General features: G+C 39.4%; 1 protein-coding gene across 8 annotated transcripts in view; it reads left to right on the forward strand.

Annotated features, from left to right (window-relative positions):
• STARD13 (StAR related lipid transfer domain containing 13) overlaps positions 1–25908 on the forward strand; it is a 512105-nt gene that overhangs the window by 304949 nt on the left and 181248 nt on the right. For 4 of the 8 annotated variants that reach the window (XM_027588193.2, XM_027588200.2, XM_027588201.2 and 1 more), the window contains exon 1: positions 24187–24446. The exons of the other annotated variants lie outside the window; for them this stretch is intronic. In XM_027588193.2, the coding sequence (XP_027443994.1) occupies positions 24278–24446 (169 nt within the window). In that variant the 5' untranslated portion in view covers positions 24187–24277. Of the gene's footprint in view, positions 1–24186; positions 24447–25908 lie in introns of those variants that run through there. 8 annotated transcript variants of the gene reach the window in all.

Raw genomic sequence — 25908 nt, forward strand, 5'->3', positions numbered from 1 at the left:
TGTTTTCATTTAAGAGTTTTAATAGTTTTGGGGCACTTGGGTGGCACAGTTGGTTAAGTGTCCAACTCTTGGTTTTAGCTAAGGTAGTGATCTCAGCATCGGCTCCATGGAGAGTAAGGAGTCAGCTTGATGATTCTTTCCCTCTGCCCCTCCCCCTCTCAAGTAAATAAATAAATCTTAAAAAAAAAGATTACTAGTTTTAACTCCTACATTTATGTCTCTGATCCATTTTGAGTTAATTTGTGGATATAGCGTCAGGTAAGGATCCAACTTCGTTCTTTTGCATGTGGATATCGAATTGTCCTAGCATCATTTGTTGAAAAGACTATTCTTTCCCCCAGTTGAAATGTCTTGGAATCCTGTTGACACCTTCATTCTTTTTTTTTAAAGATTTTATTTATTTATTTGACAGAAAGAGAGAGTTAGCGAGAGCAGAAACAAGCAGAGGGAGTGGGAAAGGGAGAAGCAGGCTTCCTGCTGAGCAGAGAGCCCGATGTGGGGCTCGATCCCAGGACCCTGGATTCATGACCTGAGACGAAGGCAGATGCTTAACCGACTGAGCCACCCAGGCGCTCCAACACCTTCATTATTATATTAAAATGAATAACTGTTCTCTATGAGAGGATAAGTAAATTGTTGTTTTTTGTATTGCTTTCCAAACTGATTGGGCTGTAACCGTATCTCTGTAATTCTGTTGCTTCATCTATAAAATGAGAGTAATAATACTTTGCTATAGTACCATTTAAAGTGTATAATACCTTGCTGAAGATGGAGGCCTATATCATATGATGTCCCAATTTTGATTTTGATGTTGTTTAAAGTCCTTTGAGTCTGACTGACCTGGGTTCAAATCTTGGCTCTGTTACATACTAGTTGTATGACATGGGCAAGTTAAATTTTTTGTAAATTTTTATTAAAAGTAATCTCTATGCCCCATGTGGGGCTAGAACTCACGACCCCAAGATCAAGAGTTGCGTGCTCTATTGACTGAGCCCGCCAGGCGCCCCTGTAAATTTTATTTTTCATTGAAGTATAGTTGGTATATTAGTTTTAGTTACACAACATAGTGATCTGACAATTATGTACATTATAAAATGCTTACCATGAGAAGTGTAGTTACCATGTGTTAGCACACAAAGTTATTACAGTATTATTGACTATATTCTCTATGCTATACTTTTCATCCACATGACTTACTTATTTTATAACTGGAAGTTTGTATCTCTTAAGTTCCTCCAGCTATTTTGCCTATCCCTTCACTGTCTCCCCTTTGGCAACCACTAGTTTGTTTGTGAGTCTGTTTCTTTTTTGTTGGTTTTGTTTTTTAGATTCCACATATAAGCGAAATCATATGGTATTTGTCTTTCTTGGTCTAACTTATTTTACCTAGCATAGTACCCTCCAGGTCCATTCATGTTATAGCGAATGGCAAGATTTCATTCTTTTTTTATGGCTCAGTAATATTCCATTTTGTATATATACCATTTCTTCTTATTCATTGATCTATTGATGGATACTTAGATTGCTTCCATATCTTGGCTATTGTAAATAATGCTGCAGTAAACATAGGGGTGCATGTATCTTTCCAAATTAGTGTTTTTGTTTTCTTTGGGTAAATACCCAGAAGTGGAATTACTGGATCATACGGTATTTCTATTTTTAATTTTGTGAGAAACCTCCATACTGTCTTTCACAGTGGCTGCACCAATGTGTATTCCCACCAGCAGTCTTCAGTCTTATATATTTTTTAAAATACAAATCATACATCATGACAATTATTTCCACTTTATTATCAAAGCTCAATGCTTTCATGAACCTGGCTTATGAAAGCAGCTACACTTATTAACTATAAGCACCGTATGGCAAGTAGAACACAAGACAATGCAAAAGCCCACAGCATGCACTTTAAGTATAATTTTACAACCCTGTGGGTGCATTGACTGACCATTGCTCCCAAAATGCTGGTGCCTGGATGGCAAGCTGATGATTTTCATGATTCTACAGGGAACATATTATGTACAGTTTTTAACTGATAATTTTTTCTTTACTATAAGGTGATGGCCTTTCTTCCTTTTGATGTTTTAAATGCCAATTTTGTTTTAAGGGTATGAGGGTGGTGGTGTTGAATTCCTTGACCTAGCAAAATTGAAAGGTAGGTAACTAGTTTTACTTCCAAACTTTCTTTTGAAATTGTTCCCAGTCTATAAAATCTCAAAGTCTGGGATCGTCTGTCTTAAAGTACACTATCCCTGAAGTCGGTGAACGTTGTTTCAGTTAATTATGAAGGGATCAAAAAGCGTCTCTCGCCACCATGCTGTTAGTAGATAATGGCTGACCCACTCAGGAGTCCTTACGGGAGTTCTTCTCATGCCAGTGGTAGCCATTTAAAAGTCCCTAAAGGAAGCTTCTGTGTACATACAAAATGTGAAGTCTGGTATATGCAAATAAATTCACACTTGTATTATTTAATTTTAACGCTGAGCGTCTATTGAATGAGGTTGACCACATGCTTAGATCATATTGAATATTCTTTTTTTAAGATTTTATTTATTTATTTGACAGAGAAAGAGAGCACAAGTTGGGGGAGCAGCAGAGGGAGAAGGAGAAGCAGGCTCCCTGCTGAGCAGGAAGCCTGATGCAGGGCTCAATCCTAGGACCCTGAGATCATGACCTGAGCCAAAGGCAGACACTTAACCTACTGAGCCACCCAGGCTCCCCCATATTGAGTATTCTTAAAAGATATTAGTTGAGTGGAAGGATTTGATGAATTTAAGTGGAGAAGTTAAATTTTACCATGAGCCTTCATGCACTAAATCAAATTTCTGTAGTTTTTGCCTCACATTTGTGTTACTAAGACGGGCATCCAAGGGGAACTGTGTTCTAGATAGAGCAAGCTCGTTTTAGTTTACAACAGAGAAGATAGGCATATGTCTTTTCCTTGATAAAATATTTTAGAAAGTGTTTTATGTTGTTTCTTCCCAAGGATGTTATAGATTACACACACCATTCAGATCTTCCATAAACCTTTGTAACTGTCAATGGAAACGATGGGTTTTCCAATTAAAAAAAAAGAAAAGTGTGTCATTTGTTTTAGCTCATTCTCTTTCTAGAACCTAAATATTCTTAGTAATCGCATACATTCTACACAGAATATACTACCAGGTACTGTAATTGTAAAAGACATACTTTCTGGTCTCAAAAACTTGATTACTAGGTGTGAGATACATGGGAATAAAGCACCATTGCAAGCTAATATTGAAGAAGGACACCAGTTTTAGTGCCTGACAGACCTGGGTTTGAATTCAGCTACTTGATAGATGAACAAATTTGCTTGGTGTTCTGTGGAGTATCATGGAGAGCCAACAAATTAGATGAAAATGGAAGTTTGGAGAAATGGAGTGTGGAATGCTCTCCAGAATAGGTGACTTGCAAGATGAATTTCAAGAATAAGTAAAAATTCACCAAAGCCGGGGGCAGGGGGAGGGATATGCTCTGGCAAGGATCAACAGGACATGCAGAGATATTTAAGCAGGAAGCCTTAGCAAGTAGGACACAGAGGATCTAGGATTACTGACCCCAGATCAGGATACCTGAAGGACATACAAATGGAAATATTCAATACGGTTGGTGGCTTCTACTTATTTGGCTTATGTGAACTTTTAATTATTAAAGTAAACAATTTGTTTATATCACAAAATAATGAAATTTCCCATTGGGGTAGCAAATTCTTCATTCTGAATACCCTGTTTTTCTATAAACAGGGTCTCTAGGGCAATGAACTCATGACAAATTTTTTTAAATCTTCCCAACAATAACATTTTAAATTATATCTATTTTTACTAGATGCTTATACAGTTCTTATTCATATTCCCGAATTTAAAAATATCTGACAGCAAAGTTAGCCATTTTACTAGGAAATTAAAAGGAAATATGGGGGGATGCCTGGGTGGCTCAGTCGTTGAGCGTCTGCCTTCAGCTTAGGTCGTGATCCCAAGGTCCTGGGATCGAGCCCCACGTCGGACTCCCTGTTCAGTGGGGAGCCTGCTTCTCCCCCTGCTTTGTGCGCTTGCTAGCGCTGTCTCATAAATAAATAAATAAAATTTAAAAAAAAAAGGAAGTGTGGGTTTGAGTTCAGACTTCAGTTCTACTAACTAGGATATAAACATTTGGTAACTCACTACAACTGGTTAAAGGAGAACTAAGAATGTTATTACTTAAGAAAAGACTTTCATTAGAATTCTAATAAGTCTGGCTCAACCAATGGATCATTCTTCATGGAATTTTTATTGTTTGTTATTAGTAATTTTGTTGTTACTTTGATCTGAATGAAATGTTCCAAAATAAAATGTGTCTGAGTCCTAACAGATATTCACATACTTATGTAGCAGAATTTTTTTTTATTTGCAGAAAAAACTGTAGCCACATGTCTACTCAAATAACGTCACATTGCCATCTAAACTGACTCATTTGTAAGGAACAAGTCTACATTTTTTTTAAGATTTTTTATTTATTTGCGAGAGAGAGAATGAGAGACAGAGAGCATGAGAGGGAGGAGGGTCAGAGGGAGAAGCAGTCCCCCTGCGGAGCAGGGAGCCCGATGCGGGACTCGATCCCGAGACTCCAGGATCATGACCCGAGCCGAAGGCAGTTGCTTAACCAACTGAGCCACCCAGGCGCCCAACACAAGTCTACATAACAAAAAGTATAACATCCATCAGAAAGTATGCACGCCAGAAACATTGAAATGGACAGGTTTCTCATTTTCTTGTTGTTTTAATGTGCCATCTCTTGACCTTTAACTGCACAGATGCTGAAATGTAGAATCATAGAAAATAGGAGGATGGGGTGGGAGAAGGGGGGTACAAAAAAAGAGGGGAGCAGGAAAAGCTGGATGCAATTTGTCAAGATTGGAATTTAGGGGGAAAATGCCCCGACAAGGGAATTCTAACTTGAAAGACTATCTTCCCCAGCTAGGTGGCATCTAGAACCTATGATTGCCATTCAGAAAAAAGGCAAAAGGGAAAAAGGAATATAGCATTTTCTCCTTAGGGCAGAAGGGGTTGTTTCTCTTTAGTAAATACATGGACTTAAACGTGGAACCTCAGACTTTATAGTCAAAGCAAAGGAAACCATAAGATAAACAGTTAAAATGATTTGTTGATATGATGTTATTGTAGCTTTTATGTATATTTTGTCAAACAAAACATGGATATTTCATGCAATGCTTTAAGCACAACGTTCGAAAGGAAAACAATAGCCATTTGTTTTGATAGGAATACATATTCAATGGTGGACAGATCTTGTAGCATTATTTTTTTCTTATAGCAATGACATTGGGTGTTTTTCAGGGATTGAAACAATGATACCATCCTTCCATTGAATCCACATGAAAGAAAAAGCATAGTATAAATAATTTCTCTTACCTATTAAGTTGCTTTCCACTTATGTTGAGACCAGGACTTGGCACCACCTTTGGTTTCATTTCCTACCCATGCCTGCCGAGTCTCTCTGAGCCTGACATATTCTCTGGAAGCTGTGACCCTTTATCATTTTATCTCTGTGTTCCAGAGCCTAAAAGGAGTTCACTAAGTTTTGTCTTTCTGTTGTTTTTTTTTTTTTTTTTGACTAAATGAATAAGGAAATGAATAACCTCAGGTTAGAAGTGATGAAACATAAATAATATTACAACTAAAATTTATAGTTTGTAACGTACTTTCGTTATCTGACTTGATGCTCAAAATCATGGCATGAGGTAGATATCTCCTATCTCTACTTTACAAATAAGGGAACAGAAGCTCAGAGAGGTTAAGTAGGCTGCCTAAGAGCACAGCTAATGAAGTTACTTAGTTGGAATTTAAACGCAGATCTTCCCTAAATTTCGTATGCTTTCTGCTCTATCCTGCTGCTTCTGGAGGCCTTATGCACAAAGAGTAGAAGCTGCAAAGATTTTATCTCATATATTGAATTTTATTCAGGGTGAAATAAGTAAAGCATTCTATTTTTTTTAAAGTTCAGAATATTAATAACATTTTATGAATGCTCACATTCATTCGGTTTATTATTTTTTGTAACTATGAAAGAAGAAGAACCAGCAATACAAGTTTAATATCACAAGAGATTTGGCAGTATTTTATTAACCCACTCTGCTAGGTTGCCCACAGTGATGTAAGTACTGCTATTGATCAGTTTGTGCAGATGTACTGAATTACAGCTTAGAGATGTGTAACTTTCACTTATAGAGACGAAGGCTGGTGGGTACAAAGCATTCTATTGTAATCCTAGGAAAATATTTTTTAAATATATATTTCCCCTTGGCAATCCCATAATGATATCCTTTCAAGTAATCTCATCATTAATGGATTTATACCTCGAAGAACTACCAGCATCCAGGAGGGTGTCGGCAACATGCTGTCTCCAGAACTGAGTGAGTGATAGGTGCCTGCTGCCCCCTAGGCTTGCACTGAAAAGAGCAGGGATGGCTCCACTCAGTGTGTTCCTGTGTCCCTCACTGTCCAAGTCCAGCAAATGAGAGGCCTTTACGCGGCTCTATTATTTCTCCATATCCATCTCCTTCCTTACCCCGGGGGAGCATAATGTCAGTGGACCCCACCCAAAGGTCCTAGAAAAGAGATCCAAGGTAGATCATTTGTAATACTTGTCATTTACTAGAAATGGGATGCTGTCTGGAGGAAAAAACATTAAGGATAGGCTAGTGAGGGCTTAAGAGCATGCACTGTCCCCATTCTCAATCGCCCTCTTAGAGAGAATACCTTCTATTCAAAAGAAACACTTCCCATCCCATTCATTCCCAGTTTAGAATATTGATATCTGCTTATGGCTGCCTTTTCTGGTATTATGTGCACACTCTAAAACAATTGCAAATTAGAAAGAAATTGTGACAAATATCCCGAGTAGGAATAGGAAATCCTAAACCCGGGACGGTTGTTTCAGGTTACGCTAGAAAGCTACCTGTCAGTATTTTTTAGGAGGTTTAGTTGTTCAATGTATTTGATTGAAACAATGGTTGAACATGACTATTCTCTCCTGATCTCTCCTCTCTGCCCACCATTTGCCTCCCTGGCTCAGCCTGTGCTTTGTAAATTTAGACATCACACCAGCTTCTCTCCTCCACTTTCCTCTTATCTGGTCAGGCATCTCCCTGCAGACAGCTGACCCACAGCTCCTGCTCTCACCTATGGCCTCTATAGTGAAGACTCCGACTTCCGGCTCTGTGGCTTCCTCTGGGTCCTGATCCATTCCCTGGGCCCACAGCTCTCTAATTTCACTTCACACTCTTTAAGAGCTCAGAGAAGGAAGAATGAGTGTATCATCACGGTAGGTGTCATGGAGGGAGCAGGGCTTAAACTCACTGTAATAGTGGGTGGACTCTTCTATATCAAAACTGCCCAGATAGAGCTTTTATATTAAGAAAATTTACTGAATTATTGGCATTCAACACTATGCCTAATACACATCCAGTGGGCGTGGAAGTTCAAATCTGAATTTCTCAACTAAGATCAGGTTTAAGTCTGCAGGAAGCTGTGCTTGTTAGAGAATCACAGAATTAAGTTCTTGGCGAAAGAACTCAGTAAGAGGCAACATGACCATCATGAGATCCTTGCTGGTCTTATAGACCCCAGAGCTCTGGAGAGGTTCCCAGCACACTTACTGTGGGCAACCGTGAAGCACTATCTGGGAGGAAATGGGCAGTCCTACAAGGCAAACATGTCTTGCCAAGGCATTTGATTGGAAATTAGAAAAAATAAATAAACAGATCACAGGGTCCGGGTTTAACGCCTTCAAGAAATGCAAATATGCATATTGACAGACACTTTCCTAATATTTAAAACAGCAGGCACATGAACTTTAATACAGTCCCCTGCTCTATTTTCTCTGTGCACTCTGTATTACTTATATATTCAGGAACATTTTGGTAGCAATAATCAAAGGAAGAAATTAAAAAAAAAAACAGCTAATTGGGAAATGGGCTGATTCTAAAGCCACAGTGACGATCGTTGTGGGAGGAGGTGGCCATTATTTAATTGTTCTTCCTCTGGAGACAATCAGTAGGGTGGGTTTTGCCAAGTGTCCTGAAGCAAATACTACTATAAAGCTCCATGTGGAGTAGGACTATTGTCCCTCCAAATATAGTCCCTTTGTGTTGAGGGCCAAGAAATCCAATGACGGAATGAAACAATGGAAATTTGCCCAGAGACTTTTGTAAAGAGAGATCCCTTTGGTAAAACTGACGAATAAAGAAGCACTACAATTGCTCTTTTACCAGGAATTCTTTGAAATATTTGATCGTAAATGAACAATATGGGGTAGTTTGCGACCAAGGAGGTTCATTGTTATGTGTGCTCCCCAGAGGAAGAAGTGATAGGCATACCATAAGTACAGAGAGGTTCACGTAAAAGCTGAATTCTAACGCATGTCTCAGGCTCTAGTGGATACAGGGTCTAGTTCTGAGATGCAGATGGGGAGAATATATGCCAGCCTTTAAATTGGATCCGGAAGTGCTCTCCAAATTGCTCATCCCCTACATGGGGGACAAGACCTGCCTGCACATTTCTGTAAAATCCTGTGCTTTAATATATCATAATACTTACTAAAGGGTATTATCATTGTTGTTACTTGTTCGTGTCCCCCATGGAAGGAGGGTCTACATCTGTCATTTCTTTATGCCTAATACTTAGCATCGTGCATGGCATATAATAGACACTTACTAATAATAATAAATAGTTGTTGAATTCATGAATATCCCCATTGGTAAATCATTTATGATCAACACATGTTTTAATATATTTTACTAACAGGGCCATTCACTGCTGGTTTGCTGTCCACTCTATGAGGTGAATTTTACATTCTTGATTAACAAGTTGTATGTTTACTCTGTATAAGGTGTTCTGCTAATCACTGTGGAGGGCACAGAGGTGAGACTCCACCTAACCCTATGTTTATCCCCAGGCTAATGTGGAACACTCCTCTTTAACTCACTGTGAATCCTCACCTGTCAATTCTCTGAAGGCTTAGTGACGGGGATACAGTAGGTACTCATTAAATGTCTGGTGAAAGAGTAGATAAATGAACCTATCTGGTACTTGCGGTCAATTTGCCATCAAAAGCTTGGGGCTAACAGCTATCAGTGTCCTAATGAAATCTTTTAATCTTTTATGGGCTCTTTTTCTCAGCCAATTATAGTCAACATTCTAAATATTTAATTGCAGTGTAAGATCCTCGAAGGCAGGTACTAACTATATTGATCTTATTCACTATTGTAGTCTCAGTCTCCAACACATAGTAGATGATCAGTAAGTATTTCCTGAATGAAGTTTTTAATATTTCCTTTTTAGTCTTTGTAGAGGAGATGTCAAAAGTAGACAAATGGCTATGATAGAAAACACAGAGTAAAAGTAAAAAAAAAAAAACCAAAATATTTCGGGGGACTCACCTGTGGTCAAGATCATGTCTTATTATAGAGGCACAATATTTTTATAAATAAAAGTTATAAATTTTAATAACATTTTGGGTAGATCTTGAAGAGACAGAATTCAGTTGATGTACAGAAGAGCATTAAGTTTTACTTAAAAAAAAAAAACAACTCATTCTTCAAATTATAAAATTCCCTGATTCAAAGATGTGGAGTTTTAAAAATGTACAAAATACTTATCTTTATGTCTGGAAAGAAAAGCAAGTATTTTTAATCTGAATTTTTTAAACACATGAAATGTTGATAAATTTTCTAAAAAATTTTAAAAGAAAGGGGTCTCAGAATTTAATTCTGTGAAATTAATGTTAAGCACTAAACACATTCTTTTAAGAGTTTAAATATTTTGGTACAAATAATGGGCTTTAGCTCTTTTCTTAAAACTAAAGGCCATCTTAATCAATAAGATCTTTAAGAAAAATAATTTTACTTCCACTTATAAGTAATATTAAAAATATGAGGCAAGTGAGTAGAAACATTCAAAGCAGTGCCTAAAGCATTCATCTAATCATGTAGGAATCCGTGGCTCAGCAGAAAGATCAAAAAAATCAAAATTAAAGGCCCAGACCTGCATTGTGTCTGCAAAGAGAAGATTTCACAACCTGGGAAAGTCCAACACACCCGTCTTCCTGGTTGACAGAAAGAAGGGGTCATTTTAGAATAGCACCTCTCAAAACTTTAGTATGTCACTAATACTTGCAAATCTAGTTAACATGCAGATCCTCACTGGGTAGGTGGGAGAGGTGGGGGGAGAGTCTGCAGTTCCAATAAGCTCCCAGGTGTTGCCCAGGCTGCTGGTTGGTTGTTGAGTAACAAAGCATTGGAAATCTCTTGAGGTTTTCTGGTGCCTGAGGATCCTAGGTAAGGTTTCCAGGTTTCTAGCATGAAAACTCTGTTATCAGAAGCAAGCTGGAATGTGGTTCAACCACAAACACTTCTCGAAGTCCTTCTCATCGAATGTGCATGGCGCTTATCATTACTTTACCCCTTTGATTTAAAGGAATAATCTTCTCTAGATGTCACTGGAGTGCAGTATACTCTTCTCCCTTAATTTCCCCCTGACAAGCCTCAGAACATAGTAGTACTTAAAAACCAGTATGTAATGTAATGTGCTTTATGTGAATTTAGGCTCCTTTAGGAGTTTGGCCAACAGTTATTGTATCATCTGTCAATGAAAAATTCAAACAATAATTTCTTGAGCCCTACTATGTGCCAAAGATTGTATCATGCAAGGTGTATATCATTATCTTTTATTTTGCAAATGAGGGCATTGAGGCTAAGAGTGAAGTCTAGGGCTATCCGTCCAGTAAGAGGAGTCAAGATTTGAACCTAAGTCTTTTTTTTTTAAAGACTTTATTTATTCATTTGATTGATTGTGAGGGAGAGAGATCACAAGCAGGAGGAGAGGCAGAGGGAGTGGGAGAAGCAGACTCCCTGCTGAGCTGGGAGCCCGACATGGGGCTCGATCCTAGGAACAGAGATCATGACCTGAGCCAAAGGCAGACGCTTAACCATCTGAGCCACCCAGGTGCCCTTGAACCTAAGTCTTGCTGGCTCCCAAGCTGTGTTCTTTCTACTGTACCTCACTGCCTCTCTGAGGAAGGCATAAGACAGGATCAATGTGGGGGTCTGAAGATGTACATGACATATTGTGGGCTTCAAGAAGTTTCCAATAAGAGCAGTAAGAGATGACACAAAGCAAATCAGAATGAAGTGCCCAATGACTATAAAAGAAAAAAGTGTCAGAGGAACACAGAAGAAGGAGGAGGCAAAGTATGCCGGAATGGCCTGGAAAGGCTTCCCACAGAAGGGGGCCATTGAGTCAGGTCTTGAAAAAATGAGTAGGAATTAAAGGAGCAGAGAAGAGAGCTTCATAAGCAGTGGGGACAGGAGGGAAATCTCTTTCCTTCTAAACATTATAAATTCCAAGGCTTTTTCAGGCAACCAGAGTGGAACACATTATGACAGGCCTCTCCATGTTTATAAATAATATAGCAGAACTATACTTTAGAGGATTATTCTGGCAACTAGAAATGTGAAAAACTGGAGCTGAAGAGTCAGGAGGCTGGAATATAGGAGGTCAGTTTTTTTTGTTTTGTTTTTTTTTTGTTTTTTTTTGTAAAATGAAGAAGACAGAGTAACCGCCTCGCAGGGTTGTTTCGAGAATTAGATGAGGCACGTATGTAAAGAACTTAGAATGGTGCCCGACACTTGGTGTCAACAGATGTGAGATATCGTTACTTCCACTCTCTCGGTGTGAAGGTGAATGAGCCGGGATCCTGCATGGATTTCCACTTAGCACACATTAGAGTCAGTTCTTCACTTCCAGAGCCTCTTAATGCAGTGTCAGGCATGTGGGAGGACTTTACTGCCAGGTAGTGTGGCTGGGGTCACCGTTAGCCTCCTCCTCCCTACCCCCTCCCCCAGGTAGATGTTCGCTTGTGCTGTATTTTCTCTAACGTTTCCTATCTTCAGGGAAGCACAGTGACTGTCCTTTGGCTTAATGTTGCTTTGTTCTTGTATCAGTCTTTCTCCCTTTAATTCTACATGAGCACTCTCTCTGCTTGTAGGCACCAGTATAAAAGAAGGGCTGTAATTCTGAGAACAATTTAAAAATAAGTGGGTGAGCCCCAGTTTTCTAAGAAAAAGAAACTCAAGGTGGAAATTCCCAGAGAAGAATTTGACTGAGAGTGACCTTTGATATGTATCCGCAGCTTCGGGTTCTCTTAAGTCCCACTCTATAAACCAAGGCTTAACATACTAAAGTAAAAGGCATATTACCCATCTTTGATTAGAACAGAGTTCGCTCCGGAGGAGGAGAGAGAGAAGAGAAGATACAGTGTAGGAAGAGGGGATAAAGTAACAGTCAGGGCACCGGGTGCCCATGCTTGCACCCCACCGAGTGGTCATGTGCCCTTGTGCAAGTCGCTTTGTTCTCTCACATGCGGAGTGAAAATGCCATCCGTCCTAATGGCCTTTCATCCAACATTCCATTCTCCCAAAATGTAGTGTTCACTCTCCTAGGTGCCAGGCACTGGGCTAAGTTCTGTGATACCCTAATGAGCAACACTACACATGGTCCCTGCCTTCATGGGATGTACAAACTAGGGGAATAGACAGATAATCATCTAGTTCTCCCCCATATCACAATACAGCTGTGACAGGCTACAAGGGAAATGTTACAGGGTGCTGCAGGGAACCGTAGAGAGACAGGGAAAGGATCCCTGAGGGAATGGACATTGGAGTAGTGGTTGATAATGCCAGTTTAGGGGTATTTGTTGTTATAGCCCGGGAAGAGGAAATGGCATGTTTACTATCCTCAGAAAGAAGGCCAGTGTCCCTGGAATACAGAGCAAAAGGAGGGATATGATTATTGAAGCTGCAAGAGGAAGCACGGGTAAAACTAAAAGAGCCTTCTATGCCCTTTTGAAGGATTGTTTTAAAGGATTGTCGTGTTCATTACCAAGTACAATGAAGGGCTTATATTTATCATTTTAAAATCTTTAAAAATTATAAAATGCTGAACAAATGAAAGGCAACTTCATTTACCATCATGAGTGTTGTCTTTCTGGAGTCATACTAAGAGAATTGCACCAAATAATCATTCTATAGCTTAACACAAGCATCTATTCTACTCAAGGAATCAAAGGACAAAGTTTCGCTGTTCACTGGGTCATAAAATACTCTCCAAAGGAAAGTCTAGGCATCTACCTTTTAGGTACATAGAATGCTGGTGATTTCATGGACCCATAAACTTTTAGTTTGGAAAGGGTTTTCCTCGCTAACCTATGACATTTCCGAAACGGAAATTGAAAGCCTCTGGGGGCTGAGGACCTCTGAGCTACTGAAGACAGCCTATTCTATCTTTGTGCTTTGAACTTGATTCAAAGTTCTCATTCACATTTTGGATGGGAACCTACAAGATGAGAATGGAGGAGGGAGACACTAACCTTGCAGTGTCACATACATCATCTAATTCAACCCTCACGAGAGCTGTATGAGGCCTAGCCTCAGTTTTATAGATGAGAAAACAGAGGTGAGGAAAAATGGATGAAATTTTATTTGCCCAAGCTCATATAGTTAATAAGTAGCAGGGCCTGACTTTGAATACATGTTGACTTGACTCCAAAGCCACAGTTCTAGGTGTCCTAGAACTATACCTTAGAGTCGTTTAAAAAAATACTTCGATAGTTGCAGCACATCTTTTGAAAATCTGATAAAATCTAATACCCTATGCTCTGGAGAAGTGAATATATGCACAGAAGTTTGTGAACAATTCCAGTATTAAATGGTTCATAAACCATATACACCCATGTTATGATGTTCATTGGTTAGAACAGAAGCTTCACTGGGATGAGGTCATTGTTCGTTTTAGTCATTGCTGCAGTCCCAGCACTAAGAACATTGCCTGGCACAGAGTAGGAGTTCAAAGAAATAGTTGCTGAATTAAAGTGATTCCAAATGCCTGGGCCCACTCACCTAATTACTTAGAGCAGGGTGCTAAAAATCTAATACAGAGGGGTTGCCTCTGTGCAAAATTTAGGAGAACCAGAGTAACTTCCCAACCCTGACCCCAGGGGACCCAAGGGATACTAAAAGGGACCATCCACGTCCAGATCTGAGTCATTATGGGCCAAGTTTGTTTTGTTTTGTTTTGCTGTTTAACTTTAAAATCATTTCCTCCTCCCCCCCCCCCCCCCCCGTCAGAAAAGGATGGTGTCTTTCAAAGTTTCTTTTTAAATTAGAATTTGGAACACACTAGTAAAAACAGCACTTCTGAGTCAATTTTCAGGAAGTATTTGGATAAAAAGTGTATAGACCATGTTTTGTCCAAATGCTTCCTGGCATCACCGATACATTAATTAAATGGATTTTGCTCATTTGGGGGAAGCTAGAACTTTAGGATGCTTATGTGTATTTCTAAGAAAAACTGAAGCTGAAGTAAATATCAACTCTTAGAAAATAGCTGTACAGACATAACATGTTATCTACCCCAGGTTTTAAAACCAAGAATAGCTGAGAAGATCCTTTCATATATCTAGAGAGTGGGTCTGGGCAATTGACAGTCTTAGTACCCCCAGGCAATCTTTCCCGAAAGGCTACATTCAGGAAGTGATACAAAATCCTCTTTCAATTAGTTACTTTTTTTTCTTGGTTTCGATGCTGATTCTGTTGAAACAAAGAATGGGAAGGGAATGATCATCAGATATACTTGGCCTATTTATATAACATATATGAGATCTATGTGTACACATATACGTATGAACCACATGTAGATAAAGAAAAGGACACTTGAAGCGACTTAATACCTTGCATAGTAAGTAGGAGAACTGGGACGTTACTTGGTGTTTTGAACAGGCAAGTAATATGATGGAAGTACTATCCTGAGCAGCTAACGGTTCTGTGGTGTTTGGGTGGTACTGAGGTAGGCAAGGGTAGACACAGAGACAAAGGCGGGCTGGTCAGAGTCACCAAGGCGAGAGGGCTGGTTCCCACGTGGTGGACGCAGAAAGGCAAGAAGGAATGGATGGGAGAGGCATTTTGAAAAAGGAATCCACAGACTTCTCTCTCCCTTTCTCTCTCCCTTCTTCTCTTTCTCTGATTTTGAACACTAATATTGCCTGAATTTGCCTAATACTGTGTTAGGCCCTAAGGAAGTTCAAGCTATATTAGACAATATCTATCATTTGGGGGCAGATTTTTCTCCTCTGTCTTTCATCTGTGAAACACAGATGCAGTTGAAAATAAGCCGAGGCTGAGGTTCTTCTCCGCCCCTCCTGACATGAATCACTGGTTAGGCCTGATCCCCTCATTATATAAGAAATATTAGTCATATGACAGAATATTTAGAAAATGGAAATTTAAAAGACGTCGCCCATAATTCCACCATCCTAAAAGTGGCCATAATTTATATATATATATATATATTTTAAAGATTTTATTTATTTATTTGACAGAAAGAGACATACCGAGAGCAGGAACACAAGCAGGGGGAGTGGGAGAGGGAGAAGCAGGCTTCCCACGGAGCAGGGAGCCCGATGTGGGACTCGATCCCAGGACCCTGGGATCATGACCTGAGCCGAAGGCAGACGCTTAATGACTGAGCCACCCAGGCGCCCCATAATTATATTTTTGATGTGTTTTCTTCTAATCTTTTTTTACTATGCATTAACTTTTTTTTTTTTTTTACAAAATGTAATTGTAGTAGATACCACACCATTCTGCACCTTATATTTTCCAAAGACAACAATACACGGATTGATTAACAGAATGCTATGGGACTGGATTCTCTAAGGTAATCCATATTGAGAAAGAAACCAAGGCCAAGGAGAGTCCTTGAGACCCCTAAAGTCAGAGAATGAGAGAGGGTTTTTTAAGTTTATCAAAGACTGAGAGTAGCTTTTGGTTATGTTCTATCTTTCTATGCAACAAACACATTTTTGGTACTTTGTATTTTCCTGGGATTGGTTAGTGTTGAGTCATCTTGGTGGAGCAGCATAAAGAGAAGGTAGTCACGCCCAGCTATCTACGGTGTACTTGGTCTGTTTAAACAGGTCTGTGTCTTAAGAGACAGTGTGATTATGATGATGCTCTCAGAGGTTGGCCAGATGCCACTGCGTGCTTCAATAAATATCAAGTTCTAAAGAGATAATAACATGAGAAATCTCAGGACGGTCTCTGTATATTTATACATACACATATATTCTAGAATAGAAAGGAACTTCCCCAGAAAGGCTGTATGAAACAGGCATAAGAGCCAAGCAATACCTTTTTCTTCCCTTAATTCAAAGGACCACCAGGATAAAGAATCTTCAAGGGAAGCTACAATGGGATAGGTTTGGAAATCTGCCTTATTTTTAGGGTAAAAGAAAGATACTGTAATATGAGTTAATTAGTGGCCTTGTCTCTATTTATGAGAAACAAGATGCCAATAAAAATCGTATTTTCATTATAACAGAGTCACCTTTGGTGAAATCATTCCTCCCAACTCAAAGGAGGAATCTCCCCTTGTTGCCCAGCCATAAACCCTGAAATTTGTCTTCCTCATCACCTCAAAGTTCCATTGATACTGATATCTAGGGCTCTATCTCTTAGTGCTTCTCTCTTTATGGGATTTTAATGCTGTGTTTTAATGCTGTGGCTCCTTCTTACACCACTTGGCCATTCTTTAAAGTATAGATTGATGGTCTTCTATTAGGAATAAGGAGGGAAAGCATTCTATCATAGTCTTAGTGTACTGTGCTGAATTTATCCACGAAGTTCTGTTGGTTTAAATATATAAGAAATGCAATTGCACCATTAATCCCACATCCTTATTTGTCCACAGTTCGTGGGCCATGGTTATTTACAAACTTTACTTAGTGCCCAACTGCTGCATGACACCAGATGGGAAGCAATTACATAAAAAATGGAATCTGTAGCATAGATAGCATGCAATCTAAATAGTGGTGTACCTTCCACTGGGCAATCTCAAGTATTTATGAAACAGTTAATATGGAGAATCAATAAAGGATTTTCCAAAGGACTCATCATAGGATTTCTTTAATGAGAAGCTTCCTTTTTATATTCAAATTATAATTTGAGTCAACATTAAAAAAATATATTCACCTGTTTAAGAAAGGGAAAGAGTTTATAGAATCTAACCTGATGTAAAAATGAGGATAAATTTCTAAGTGCAGACAAATCCCAAAGATCCCCTCCAGTAATCAAAGCAATCCTTTAAAAAAAAAGAAAGAAAAGAAACACCCAAAATGAACAATTACCTTTATTTTCAAATAGGGCAAAAACATATAGGTTCTAGAAAATTCCAGACAGCAAATTAATTAAAATCTCCAGCAAAATTAGTGTGAAATTATTAAAAGATATTTATGGGCATGAGAAGCAGAGGTGGTTGATAACCTAGATGCAGTATGGGTCCATGAAGAGCAACTGGCCTCATGTTGTTCACCTTTTGATTGAAGACATAGCAATCATGCTTATAAAATTTGAGCTGATTCAGAGCTAAGGAAGAGAGTGCTTTTTTTTTTTTTTTTAAATGCCTTTCAGCCTCTCTCTATGGAACAAGGATTGCTCATCCCTCCAGGCTCCCTCATTTTCACAAGAAACCTTAAATTGCCCTTGATTCATTGGTCAAAGCATATACTTTTGCCACTAACCAACAAAGTGAAATATGTGCATTTAAGTTTTTTTCTGGAGAATAAAACCTTCACTTATCTACTGTCCAGATTGTATCCAATCCAAATGTAGTAACAACAACAGCAACATTTATGATGATTGCCTAAAAAATATGCATCCATTCCTCTAGATGTTATAGACATTAAGATCTTTGGAAAAATTCAGATTATCAAGTATTCAAGTATATATTTAATCTTTTATTAAACCAACTTCTATTGATTTCCTGCTATATGTCAGGCCTTGTGATAGGTGCTAAGTAGGGAATGTGATTGAAATAGACATGGTCCAGACATGACAATCAGGAATTGAAAATATCTCAATAATTCCAATAAGTTGAAAGATATATATTTTTTTAGTTTGAAAGGTCAATCTGTTAAATACAGAACAGAGAACTGTCATTTAACAGCAGATTTTATGAAGACACTTAAATACCACATGACTTAAGCACTTAGGTTGACTGTAAAATAGTATGAGGGAATGGAGATAGCCTGCTACATAACACTTAACATTGGTGTAATGGTGAGTTTCTTTCCCATCTTCCCTGACAGACTCTCCCCTGAGGGAAGGGACTACATCATATTCACCTTCATGTCTTCCATACTTACTACAATGCTGTACAAGCATTCAGCCCATGCTGAATTAATGATTGAGTAAATATAGATTGAAAAAATCAGACCTCCCCTATCTTAGACTGGATCAGCAAAAATACAATGTCCTGAATGCAGGAGGTATGCACAATTTGTACCATATACTACTGTGCTTGGCCAGGGCTAGAGTTCTAAGTTTAGGGGAGGAGCCATATTCTTTAAGAGATACTAACAGCCTGGACCAGATCCAAGAGATAGCAGTTGACTGTCTGAAGTTGTGTGTGGTTTGATGTAAAGGAATGTTTAGCCTACAAAAAAACAAAAACAAAAACAAACAAAAAAAAACCCTCTTATAAGGAACAGTTTGGCTTTCTACAAACATCTGAAGGACAAGCATATGGAAGAAGGAATAGATTTGTCCTATTTAATTCCAAATAGCAGAATTAGAGTCCGTGGATTAAAAAAAAAAAATTATAAGGAAAAAGTTTCTTAAACAGTTTGTAGTCCTTAGTGAGATACAATAATACATTTATGTGGGTAAAGTATTACTTAATTGATCTGTATAGTAGTTGAGTGGTTGGGTTAAAAGATGTTTAATATCCTTTCCAAGTCCAAGATATAAAAACCTTATGCCAATAGGAGTTACAGTGAGTAAGTGGATTCCATATTAGCATGTAACAAGCTAATCTAATTAATGGGCCATATAACGACTATTTACAGGTATTAACATGACTGTTAATACTAAATATTTTTGCATCAGTCATGAAAATACTTCTGAAAGCAATAGGTTTTGACAGGGTGAAAGAAGAGGAAATCACACAGTTCCAGATCTTTGAAACAACTTAGCAAAATGAAAGAATTTTGATTTGGCTGGCATGATGGGTGTAGGCAATGAGCCCAGGACAAGTCAGACCAGATCGTTTGCCATATGAACTGGGGCTGACGGTTGGGTCCCCAGGGGATGGCACGAGGGCCGTGCATGTGCTCTTGGAGACCCACGGAGGCAAAGTTAACCAAAGACAGTGGGAAGGACTGAGACAAAATAAAGCAAATCTATTACTACCCACAAGTCCAGTAACAGGAGCTGGACTCGAACTGGTCTAGAGCTGGCAAGCTGAATCAGAAGAGAATCCACTCTGAAACTCTTCACGGAGGGTCCTGGTCATGGCTACAAATGTTAGTGGCTTGCATGCATTGGTCATTAGGCGTGTGGTGCGTGCATACTGGGAAGGCTTATTGGCACAAAGTTGGGCACATATTCCACAAACCAGTTGGTGGAAATCCTCAAAGTGAGCTTCAGAACCCACAGGAAGGCTTTGCCATTAACCCACAACTTTTGGATTCAAGTAATTTCAAAAGCAGCGTTCCAAATCAGTTCTGCCTTTTCCCTCCTACCACTTAGATCTCAAACATTTTCTTCCTGCTTGGCAGAACTACCTTGGCTCCCTCTGAACAGGCTGACAAGGAGGCTGGAATGTGTGTGAAAGAGTCGAAGGAGCAGTAGACAGATGAAAGCACCAGGAGCCATTCCTGGCTTCTGTAAAATGCACCTAGCTTTCTTCTGCATATATACACAAGATTCCACTGAGCACTACTCTGGGATCATCTAGCAAAAGACTTGATAGCAAATGTTTTGTTTAGAGGTCAGATTTCAGAGTTTTGACTGTATTCGAAGTGTTTTCATTGGGAAGAATTTCCCTGGGAAAGAGGTAAGACAATATGCAGAATTAGCCGTAAGGATGAACAGAAAGCAGAGAACAAACAGCTTACCCTGCAAACGGAGTTGTTAAACAAAAAGACAGTCAAACTGCTTCTGCACTTTAAGATTGGGGTGGGAGTGGGTGGGTCTCCAGTTCTGAGCCTTGGGTTGCTTCTAAGAGGGTCCATGGTTCTCACTGGTTAATTAAAGGCTCTGGGCTGTGTAGCTTGCTCTCCAGACACCTACACCTCATCCACTACAAGAATTTAGCCATCCCATGCTATGCAGTTGACCTTTGAACAACACAGGGGTTAGGGTTAGGAGCACCTACCCGCGTGCAGTCTACATATAACTTGGCTCCCCGAAAACTTAACTACTAATAGCCTATTTGACCAGAAGCTTTACCAGTAATATAAACAGTTGATTAACACATATTTTGTATGTTGTATGTGTTATATACTGTATTCTTACAATAATACTTAATATTTTCATATTTTTTCACTATTTCTAGGCTATGTGGTTTGTCTGCAAATTTTTTCAAATTGTTCCAAGTCTCCAAAAATGTTTCCAATATATTTATTGAAAAATATCTGCATGGAAGTAGATCCCCACAAATAAATCTGTGGTATCTAAGGGTCCACTATATTTTCATTTAGGCATTCCAGTATCACATGCACTAATTAAACAGGATTAAGACAATTTTCAAAATATCCTACGAAAATCCTTTCCCCTATCCAGTTTCCCCAGCACACTCTCAGTGCCACAGTTTGTGTGATAGTGGAAACAGTTCAAATATCATCAGCTAGGAGATAGAAAGTGTCTCCACACTTGGTTGCTTTATGACCTAGGACATCTCTTCACCTCTGGGAGTCTTAATTTCCTTTTCTATAAAATAGGATACCACAGGGGTTTGCTGTGGACATTAATTAAAGATGTGACTGGCACATAGAAGGTGTTCAGCATTGTTAGTCCCTCCCCCCTCTCCCTTCCTTGTTTTTTTTATTATTATTATTAAGATTTATTTATTTATTTGAGAGAAAGAGAGAGAGAGGAAAGGGAGAGGGAGAGAACCCCAAGCAGGCTCCACTCTGAGCACAGAGCCAAATGTGGGACTCGATTCCATGACCCTGAGATCATGACCTGAACTGAAATTGAGTTGGATGCACGCCCCTTCCCCTTCTCTGTTAATTGCTCTCTTTGGGTCCCAATATTCATCTGTTTATCCCATCCCTGAAATAATATGAGTGAGGATAGCTCTTGACCAAAGTAGGAAAGAGGAAAAGAGGTGAAAACTAAAAGCTAGTGCCATCCATTTTCTTCATTTTTAAAGGAATTGGAAAGGAAGGAATCCAGCATCAATCTTGAAAGATACACTTGGGTTTTCAGCACTTTCTCCCTCTCTCTGATTTCTTTGGTGCTCACTCACTCACCGGTGAAAACGAAGAGTTCTCTCAACTAGATGCATGGAGGACCTTATCAGCCCAGGGAAGATAGATTATCAACAGTTTCTCGCTTCGACATTTACAACAAACAGAACAGAACTGCCCACCCAGTGGTTATTATGTGATCACTAGGACCAAATAATGAGAAAACATTCATTAAAAAGGCATGGGTTTCATAGCAATACATTAGCATAAAACAAGGCATTAAGGGTGCTAGTAAGAAAGCAGTTACTTATCTGCTTTAAATATGGTATTTTGGACATTTGAAATGGCAAAAACATGGGGAGCAGTTGCATGGATTTATAGCTACTACTTGAAAACTTAGAGACAGAAATGCTGCTACATAATCCTTCGTAGATCCCCTTATTAAAACATACACTGACTTTTAGAAAAATTAGGCTCTATTCTAAGTTGTCTTTCTTTTAATCAGGGAATAGAAATTTCCCTTTCTTTCTTAACTTACATTTAACTCTTGTTCTTCGTTGCCATTCTCCTATGAAATACTATGCTTCATATTGTTGCATCTCTTTATGTATATATCAAAGGATACATCTTTACCTATATGTCAAAGGATACATAGTCAATGACATTTTCAGAACATAACACCTCAGGACTTTCAATGCAGAAGGGAGGCATTGTGATTTTATTTTTTTTAATACTAAACTGGCCATGATACACTGCAATACTTCTCAGAGAGAATCATTCCATTTATTTTTAAAATGTAGCCAAGTCGCTAATGAACTACCAGGTTGGCATTGGGAATGGCCAATCTTTAAGTGTTATTCACAGCTATAAAACAACGAGATATTATTTCCTGCCTTTTCCTTCCCTTTGCTTGACTTTTGGAACATAGCCCAAGTTCCTCCTAAGTTCCATGGTCTTCTTTCTCTCTCCATCCTCCTTACATTCTCTCCCAGTGGAAAAGTGGGAAGTGCCAGGTGTCTGGCTTGAACACATGTTTGTGTAACAGCAGGGATGTCCCTAATGTTGGACTATCAGAACAAAAGCACGTGCACAAAGTACCTGACACTAGCATCTCCATCAGATGGCAACCAGTGCTGGATCTGAGCTTGGAACGAGCCCTACAGGCATCTAATGTTGAAGTGTAGTGCTAACCCCGTGCTGTTGGTATACCAGAGTCACTAGACCTTAGATCCCTGTCACCTTCCACAAAAGATGCCTTGGAACAGCAAAACTCTGACCAAACCCTAAATAAGAATGGAAAGAGAACAATACAGTCCAGTGAGATCTTTCCTTTTCTACTGTGATGCTATTGAGAACCTAACACTTGGCCCCTCTGGCATAGTTATCAGGACGGGCTCACAACTGCCATGAGAGATAGTGTGTTCTACTCTAGGCTCTGTTCATTTACGGAGTAGGGTAGTTGTGCGAGATGAGCTCCCAGTCAGAATTGGGCCAGCAAAAGTTCCCGCAGGGAAAGGTGTTAGGGTTGGACCACCGCTAGCCACAGTAACGAGAATTGGGGTCCTAGTTTATGTCCCATTAAACTTTTAATTGAGAGTTTTTTCGTCATGAGGACTATAAATCGCAGGCCAAGCTATGTTTCAGTTTAAGTCAACTGAATGTAAGAACAGCTTGGCCATATGTTTCTTTTTCAAAGAACTTTATTCATTTAGCCCCAGGCTCAGAATTCAATAATGTTTTCTATGGACTTTTTCTCTTCACATCAAATAATATTAAAGAGGAAAAATGGGGGGGGATTCTAATTATTCCCATATGAATACTCGGATAGGGCCAAATTGAATTATTCACAGTTTCCTTAAACACACATTCTGGCTCCTGATCTCCGCACGTGGGCAGAGACCCTCCTGCAAAGCCCTCCTCTGCCTCTGCTTGTCAGAATCCCACCCATTTTTTTTTTTTTTAAAGCCCACTGGAATGTCTTCTCCTTCTGGGGCCTGCTGTGATCACCAGAGTCAAAAATAACATTGCTTCCCCAACATTGTCTTCGTGTCTTTTTTGAGACACCTTTTACCTAAGGTTTGTGAAAGCCTTAAGCTTTTGTATAACTTCAGCTTGACGACAGTACCTTTGCATAAACCCTAATCTTTACAGTAATTCCCAGCACTGTCTTAAATGGGGTAGGTACTTCATAACTCTTTTGTTTCTTGGTGATTAAAAATGGGGGAAGTAGGAAAATTACAGGGGAACACATACTTCACAATATGCTTGCTTATGCCCTTTGCCTCTCCCAGTCATCTCTAAGAGCTCTCGGCTTCCCCACTGCAGGTCAGGAATCTGTAGTGTTTTTACTCCGGGTGTTAAAGCCCTTGAAAGTTTATTTTTCCCTGGAAGAGCTTTATTTGATTCATTTCTTTGTAATGCAGGGTGGTACCATACTCAGCTGTTTATGCTTATTTGAAGTAGTTTTTCATTTAAGACGTTTATCACCTCCGTTTTTTTACCTGGCGGCGGCTGCCTTGGAAAAAGCAAATGTGCTCTCTCTAACTTTTACAGCCGAAAAGTCAATCTGTGGCCAGGGCTTATTTTTCTTCTAGAGCCTTTTCTTTTACCCTTCTCTTTTTAACTCTTTTAGGGAGTGCTGCTTCTTGGCGCTTAGTCTGCTCAGGGGCATGGCAAACGCTTGCATTTGCCTTCAGCACCGTGGGGGGACCTCAGCCGCTGGAACTGCCGGGCTTCGGGCTCGGGGCTGACTGTGTCCGTTCCCTTTCTCCTCGCTTCCTCGGATTGGCTGCCCGAGGTCACGTGAAGGCCGGGGGTTGGAATTCTGAGTTGTGGCTTTGGCACTCCTTTTTCTTTTTAAAAATCGCCTGCTCTGTGGAGCTCCGCTGGGCTTGGTGCCTTGCTCTTTAACTGAGACTGGAGACAGACGGAAACAGCCACAGGGCAGACTGAGGTGGCCGAGATGTTCAGTCAGGGCCCCAGGACCCCAGCTTCAGGCTGCTACTATCTAAATTCCATGACACCTGAGGGCCAGGAGATGTACTTGCGATTTGATCAGACTGCGAGACGCTCTCCTTACAGGATGAGCCGGATTCTAGCACGCCATCAGCTAGTGACTAAAATTCAACAAGGTGAGTGGCCGGAGTGGCAGGCTGTTGCGAATTCTGATTTGTGTCTCTATTTCGTGCTAACCCAGGTTTTTTTTTTTGTTTTTTTTTTTACATTGTTGTTTTCACTTTACACTACATTGGATTTCTATGCCACGCTGCATGTAACTTTTAGAAATAACTTCAGGCAGCAGTTTTAAGCAAACAGTGACAGCACTTAGCTGCCACATAACTCAACATGAAGTGCACAGAAAACTTCACGGTAGCTGGGACGGTGTATCATCTATTTCCAAAATTTGTGTGTGCCAACACAATAAACCAGACAGGTTTACTCAGTGTGTATTTTAGGAACTTTTCAGCAGGTTGTTCACACTCTTGTCACATTTAAAACTTGGACATTTGTTTATTTAATTGGGGGGTGGGAGGGGACTGACTTGCACCCTGCCCAGATTCTTTAGAACACTGTCAGTGACAAGGGAAAGTTGGAATTCTGTCCTTAAGGCCATTGGGCTGACAACTAGAATCGCATCCTTTATTTGTATGTTTATGCCAGTAGTTGCCTCTGATTTGTTGATACTGTTTTTCTGGTAAAGGATAAAGGTGTCTGTTAAATTCAAAACAAAGCTTGTGGCCTGTGCTTAGAAGTACCAGCTTCCTGAGGCAGAAAGAAGAGGATATTGATTACAAGCTGCTAGATGTTCCTTTTTACTCTCTGCAAAATAATAATAATAATAATAATAATAATAAGTAAAAGTAAAGTAGATCAACAGTCTGGACATCACTAAAACTGGTCATTCTCCAACAATAGTTAAAACATGCTCCTTGTCTTAGAGTAGGTCTGTAGAAGCTCGAAAATGAACATTCCCAGGAAGCCCCTCACTGGTGCTCATTTAAAAGACACGCACATAATACCCACATGATCACAATAAGTTTACAAAGTTTATGACCAACCCCTCCTGGACTGAAACAAAAAAAATAACTGAATTATTATATTGGCGATACAAAATTTACCAGCAATTTCTAGAGCCATTATACAAATACAATTTCCACTTCAATACATGAATTTAAGATTATATTGAATTTTAGAAGGGAAGTTGGGGTTTGTAATCGTGAAAATCTTATTGTAATGTTTCCAAAAGGAACAATATGTATTCTCGCGAGTAGCAGTTGATGAGATTGTTTCCTTGGAAATTAGGATTTGTTTGTAAAGGTTCAGGAACTGGTTATGTGTGAAGGATACTGGTCCTACATACCAGTCTGATTTCAGGAAGGATATTATGTCATTCCATAAACTCTGTGTGCAGGTCTTGATTGAATAGAAACAAAAGTAATTATTTCCCTGTGGCTTGATTTAAAAATACATTAGGCTTAGAGTAAAAACCAGCTTCATTTTACCTCTAGAGATCTCTGACAATGGTACTTTATCAGATGCCATCATCACTATGGACATAGGGGCTTGACAAATGTTTGATGATGATTCATAATC

The sequence above is a fragment of the Zalophus californianus genome, chromosome 3, assembly GCF_009762305.2.
Source record: "Zalophus californianus isolate mZalCal1 chromosome 3, mZalCal1.pri.v2, whole genome shotgun sequence".
Classification (NCBI taxonomy): Eukaryota; Metazoa; Chordata; class Mammalia; order Carnivora; family Otariidae; genus Zalophus; species Zalophus californianus.